Source organism: Triticum urartu, chromosome 1 (assembly GCF_003073215.2).
Source record: "Triticum urartu cultivar G1812 chromosome 1, Tu2.1, whole genome shotgun sequence".
NCBI classification, from domain to species: Eukaryota; Viridiplantae; Streptophyta; class Magnoliopsida; order Poales; family Poaceae; genus Triticum; species Triticum urartu.
Genome location: NC_053022.1, coordinates 258,388,028 through 258,394,715, shown reverse-complemented (window position 1 = coordinate 258,394,715; position 6,688 = coordinate 258,388,028). Strand labels below are relative to the sequence as shown.

The 6,688-nt window shown below is 39.8% G+C and overlaps 1 protein-coding gene across 1 annotated transcript; it reads right to left on the bottom strand.

Annotated features, from left to right (window-relative positions):
* Window positions 1-367: 367 nt before the first annotated feature.
* On the bottom strand, window positions 368-6,158 carry LOC125506304 (WD repeat-containing protein 91 homolog). Its single transcript, XM_048671155.1, has 16 exons — window positions 5,881-6,158; window positions 5,251-5,656; window positions 5,041-5,163; window positions 4,733-4,874; window positions 3,982-4,187; window positions 3,597-3,655; window positions 3,429-3,523; window positions 3,236-3,338; window positions 3,030-3,124; window positions 2,893-2,955; window positions 2,599-2,674; window positions 2,392-2,500; window positions 2,128-2,240; window positions 1,785-1,843; window positions 973-1,081; window positions 368-885 (listed from the first exon to the last, which is right to left on the bottom strand). Exons 2-16 carry the CDS (start codon window positions 5,639-5,641, stop codon window positions 751-753), a joined length of 1,878 nt encoding a protein of 625 aa, XP_048527112.1. The 5' UTR covers window positions 5,642-5,656; window positions 5,881-6,158; the 3' UTR covers window positions 368-750.
* Window positions 6,159-6,688: the final 530 nt, after the last annotated feature.

Below are 6,688 nucleotides of genomic sequence, written 5' to 3'. Positions count from 1 at the left end.
TATCTGACTATATATACTTTGCCACATCAATAGATTCATTGCACTTTGTTTGACATGAAGTTTTGATCCGAGCAAGTCAAAGCAATCAATTGTATATGGAGTACTATATAGAACAAACAGCGGCAGCGTCCATGACATCTGCCCCGATTTGGAGGACTGACGATTTCAGAGATGGGTTACTTTTAGAACAAAAAAAGACATGTCAGAGATGGATAGACACCACACACCAGTACACCACTGCAAACTCCGGGACTCGTAAATTGACTAGTTATTATTACTAGGATTTCACAAGAATTATGTAAACGTGCTCTTGGAGATGCTTGACATAGAACCCTAATTGGCCCCAAACCATCAACTGACAGGACAATTGTTGCTAATCAAACAGCAACACATAATTTTTCCTTCAAAAACCAGCAGTACATCATAAAAAAACGGTGCCAGGCATGGCTTGATCCCTAATTGCCTTTTCATGAGAATGGGAGAAACCTGCCGTAAAGCTCCTACCATGTAAAGAGATAACAGATGTTTTCACCCGTTTTTACAACATAGTTTCACCGGCTCGCCAAGTCTACAAACACAAACATGACCCAGTTTTCCAACGCAAAAGGATCTATCTGGATGAGATAATCAGGAATATCATAAGGATCCATGGAACTGGTTCATCTCTTGGAGGTCACTCTACAGAGCAGCACCTCTGGTCGCATCCGGCAATCAACAAAATTTCAAGGGCAAACTGCTCGACGTAGAACATCATAGAATGGACGTGACGCGGACAGAGTGGTCTTCAGAACCAGTAACATAGATTGACCGCGTGGGGTGCCAGTCCACACTTGTTATAGGTGCAGTATGAGGAAGTGTCCTCAACCCTCTCTCATGGCCTTGCACCTGAAAGGGATATAGTGGACTGCTGTATTGGCATCTATCTACTTTAGCAAAACGAACTTAATTAGGGAGTGTGGACAATGTGGAAACCTGGTATATTGGAGCCCGAACCAAACCCGACGTAGCAAGAAGTCTCTTGCCATTAGAATCCAATGCTACCTCATGCATGCGTTTGTTAAAGCTCTCAGGGTTGCAAAACCTGGTGACAGAAGACAAATTAGGAGAAATCAGAAAGCAATGCTTCGCAGTTGCATAATACACCAACACAATATACCATGCTGTTCTGGCAAAATAAGAGTCCAATCAGGTAGAGCATTCGATAGTCTAGCAGTTCTCATGCCAAAAAGAAGTACGCCAGTAGTCCGTGCACACAAATTCAACTAGTCGGACTGTCTAAATCTAGCTTAATCGTACACAAATAACAATGTTCCTTTCAAATTTTCACCTAATATCAAGAAATCTAACGTGACATTAGATAATTCAGATATCAGAGGATGTGCGTTCACATGGGATAGCTCAAGATTGTTATGGGAAAAAAAAAACTTAATTGTCAATTCGATGCATCCTAGTAATTTTAAAATTATGTGCTATTACTGAGAGTTTCAAGTATGCATCTAAAACAAATATAGGAAAGGCCTCAAACCTGTGAATTGACAGACAGTTTCGTGTGCAAAGTGTGTGTGTGAAGTCTATATGCCACATGCGCCATACAAAAATGCAGGAGGAGATTAGCATAGAGATCTTGCTAGAAAAGTATTGTTACCTGAAACTAAATAGCGGATATAGCTAGATGAGAGCAACATATGTGAAAGAAATGAAGGGTTGAAGTACATTTTTATCAAACCAACACTAGCTGCCATTTGCAATTCAATGACGATTCACCAACTGCGAAATACTCTTACCTACTGCAATCTCTTGACCAAATAATCTGACCTTGATTGTGCAAGCTCCACTCAAATATCTAAAGATCATACAGTTAACATTAGATACAATACAACCACGCAAGCTAAGCCAAAGAATATGGGGTACATGTTTGTATACGATAATCAATTAATACAAGTACGAAGTCAAAGTTAACCTATAACAATGCTATAGTTGTTATTTTGCTTAAAGCTGATTAAGCATTGGAATTTAGAAGACTGCATAACTCACAAGGTCCAAAGGTACATACAATAACCATTGTGTTATCTGCTTGCATATATACATCAACAGAGTTGCATTTATGCACTAAAAGGGGCTATATACCTTTCCATCTGAGCCTAAACTGAAGATGCTTGTTTCAGCTGGCCCAAAAAGAACTGAGCTCACAGGGGAGTCATGGGCAGGCCATCCAGTGATTTGTAGACCAGCAGACATGTCTATGTGCAGTAAAGGAGTACTGTGCGCTCCAATAATCATAAAACACAAATAATATCTCAAAGAAACAACGTAACCAAGTTCTAGCTGTCCTCAAGCAATAAATGATATACATAATAAAAGTGGTAAAGGAATATTACACTAAAAGGATACCAAACATGTGAATCATTCCATCTGTTGCAGAGGCTGCCAAGATCTTCCCATTGTGATTGAAGCAAAGTGAAGTAATAGCAGGTGGATCCTCGCCAAGAGGGAGGACTGTCTTCAAATAGAAGAAATGGATATATAGATAACGAGAAGGTTACTGGCTAGATTCCTCAGCTAGGTTCAAGGTAAGGGGTTGAAAGAAAAAATCAGTACCAGAGGCTTCCATGTTTTCATATGCCATACTGTCAGGGAAGCAAATCCTGTTCTATCAAATATAGTTGATCCATGCCTGAAAATCAATTTAAAGCTGGAAATAAGACAATACAATTGACGGTACAATAAGACAATGGTATTTGAGAGCTACTACTTATAGTTCAAATTGATATGTGAAAACAGGACAAAACGCAGCTGTCAGAAACAGAAGTTTAGCAGTAACGCTTTTCTGTAGGAAAAAGAAGCTGCCATTTTGCTTGAGATTTCTTACGAAGCAAGAGATTTGAAGTTTACCGTCTCGATGCAGCTGCAGAGACAAACACGGGATCTACAGGGCTACACTTCAAATCAAGCACACTGCAAGAAATTGAAAAGCTTCATCAGCATAGATACAGTTGTGAGCCCAAAAGTAATAGGTGGTAACTTCTAACCTTGGGAAGTCCTTGGATGTACTGAGGTCACAAACAACTCTCTTTGCATCAGCATTCCAAGCTTTAATGCCTCCATTAGCTGTGCCTATGAGCAGCTATTGTCAAGAGAAATGGGTGATAAAACAAAAGTCTTAAAATATGTTCTTCAAAGGTGAAATGGTGTGGAAAAACCAATGTGGAAGAATTAAAATATACGATAGGCATACCAAGCGATCAGATCTGCATTCCCAAGAAAGTGCGCTGACTTCAGCCCCACAATATATAGTGGCATTTTTTGATGATGGTGTTGATGAGTCGTATGTCCAGATTCTTTATAAGAGTTTAAAAAATCAACAGGTCAAAATCTAGAAACTTCCAGTTAGGCAAAAAAATAAATCAGAATTAAGATAGCGCAGTTACCTCACTGTGCCATCAGTCGAAGAACTAGCAATATTTGATCCAGAAGCAGAAAATCGACAGCTACTTATTGAACTGTTATGGCCTAAAAATGTTTCCTGTTAGCAGGTTTAATTAGTGATATAGGAAACCACAAAGATGGAAGGTTACTAGGGATAAACTATAGCTTACCTGAAAATCCACCTTCACTTCAGGAAAGTCTTCCTCTGTCACCAAAATCTGCTCATTTTCTGCAACAAAAGAAACATATTATGCTTCAAGGTTTTCATATATAAGACAAATGTAGTATCCTAAATGGGCATCTACAGAACAAATACATTGAAGAACATCAAAATAGAAATATATGTTCGGTGAAGCATAAAAGTAATCCAAAGTATGGATATTAGAATGGTTTATGAGGAAGAAAGGTTATGTCCAGTGGGGGAAAAGGTTGACCAAAAATAATTAGTTACCTCACATAAACCAATGGTAAATAATCATACATATGCTTGAGAAAAACCAGAGTCTAAAAATATATGGTATGAAGAAAAAACTATAGCTAGTAAAAAGAGCCAACCTGCATTGCTCATCCGAGAAGAATCACACAATTTCTCAGCTCTTGATTTTGCTGAACTCAAAGTCTGTGAATTGACACCCTGTACAGTTGTACTTGAAGTTGAGGATTCTTCATAGACTCCTGAGAAAGCTTGTCCCCCAACGGAGGAACCAGCTGTAGTAATCTTGAGTAAATTCTTGTGTCCGGAATTAATACTATGATCATTCCTGTATTTACCAGTTATGAGATATTTAGCAGATACCCTTAGGAGCTTGAGATTCATAAAAACTCTAGCAGTCACATTCTACGTCATGCTCTACCATCTACATTGATAAGATATGTAATCTAACACTCCCCCGTTCCAAAATTAAGGTGCATCAATTATCATGCAAGTCAAACGATTGTATGTTTGACCAAGATTACAGAATAAAATATCAACATCTCCAATACCTAATATATAAAATATGAAAATACTTTTCATGATGGATCAAATGATATAAATCTGGTATGTAGATATTGATATATTTTTCCTAGAAATTTGGTCAAACATGCACACGTTTGACTTTTAAAAAAACTAATACACCTTATATTTTGAAACGCAGGGAGTAGTCTGAAGCTAAGAGCACTTGATGAACATAGTTTTCCTAGTTCTTTCCCATCTGTAAACCAGCTGTTCGTATGCAAAGTTGCAAACAGATGATAGCCTAATTACAGAAGGGCATGCCTCTGAAGATATATGAGCAATTTTGCAGTCCAAAGAGCATAGTTTTACCTTCTCAGCAGGGATAGTTCAACTTCCTTGACCTCTAACAATGCTTGCAGCTCTGACAATTTGTTATTCAGTTGCTTTATGTCACTCTTGAGGCACTTGATCATATTCTTTTCAGTGCTAATCTTCATAAGAGCTGGGATTCGTGGAAAACTTAAGGATAGAACAGTGTTTAAGCAAACCATAATGTTAGTTTGGCGGTCGACAAGAATGCGAGTAAATTATAAATCTGATAAGTTTGTGTATTAGGAAAGATGAAAAGCATCCTGCTAACTTGAGCACAATAGAATGCGATTGCTGTAAAAGGATATGAGTACCATTGAATATCCCACTTAAGAAGTTCCGAAATGAAAGAACCAAAGTATCTGACCATTCTTTGGAAAAATACATACGGAACTGTGGATCCAAGCTTGGGTTCTTAATATATGGTATAGCTGCATAGTGTCATTGAGATTGGCAAAGCGTAAGTAGAAGCAGACACAATGTGGGCAACAGAGCACTAGAAGGCTAAGAAGACGCACCAAACCATGCTATCCAATCTTCACGCTTTTGCATCAGATAACTGCCGCCTACGCTAAAGAATTCAATAACTTTTTCTTGCCTTCCAGATTTCAAGGCATTGACAACATAATAACGTAATACTGACTGCTCCAGTTTAAGAAGCGCCGTGTAGAGTACCGTGTCCGCAGGTGAAGTGAAACACTGTTTTAAAAAGCTGAAGATGCTTAGCAGTCTATCCAGTTGGTATTTTGGTATGTACACTGAGAACACTAAATCTAGGATCTTGTCTACTTCAAAGTTCCTGCCGATCTCGGTGGACAGTTCTGCCTCGTAAGCTTGCAGCGTGTTCGTGAAACCCCTGAACACAAGAAACTCCCTCACGAGTTCTTCGGCATACTGCACATTCTCCATTTCTGTCCAGTGTTGCTGCAAATGGAAAGAAATAGTAGTTAAGAGCATAAAAGTTTAAGCATGATGAAAAGAGTAAATGTGAGAAACTGACACTAGGCCAGCAATGATCTCCACCCTACCCTAGAAAGTGTCAAGCAGGGACGGATCTAGATGGTGTGCCGGATGTGTGCACCGGCATAACCAGAAATTGTCGAGGCAAGTGGAGCTTGAGTAAACAGTTGGTGAGAACAAACTCATACCTCAAAACCTAATGGCCAAAAATTGCAGACCGGGTGGAGGTAGCAGGAACGCGATGTCGCGACGAGGAAGGGCGGTAACGGCGATGGCAGCGACGCGCGTTAGAGGCTGGGGTGTTTTGGGTGCCGCGTGGTGCTGGGGGCGAGGGGGGGAGGGGGGATGGGAGGTGGGCGTGGGGCGGAATTGAGGCGTCGGCGGTGACGCGAGGTAGCGGCGGCAGCCGTAGGGCACGCGGCGGTGGACTATCGATTGGACTGAGGAGGAAGAGCAAAGAAATGTACAGGTACGGGGGAGAGCAGTAAAGCTTGGCTCTCGAGAGCGAAAAAAAATTCTTTAAAAAGAATAAGATTTTTTTCCCCATAATCCTAATTTGTATTCTTTTCCCAAAAGAACGGAAGGCGTATACGAGTATTATTCAAATGCAAGCACTAAAACTGCTAAAACAAAAGAAAAATACAATTAAGTTTTTGGAGTGGTCTTCATCATCATTCTGCACATTCTGATGGTGTTGATGTTGTCACCCCTAGAGTTTCACGTCATTACGAAATAAGAAGCTAGTATTCACACTGGAACGTCAATTTTCTTCCTCGGCCACTCAGGCACATCCACGAATTCCAGCAAATGCAAAGTCAAATATTTTCAAGAACTTTACACATGCAGCTCTTGAAAGGTTTGAGCAAAAAATAGCTAACCTTATGAAGAATCAAGAGAGCTTCTAGAGAGGTGTGGAGACTCATATTCATAGAGTTAATATTTGCACTGATACGTTAATTGTGGTTGTTGCTACTATTAAAGAGCGACCAGGGACAT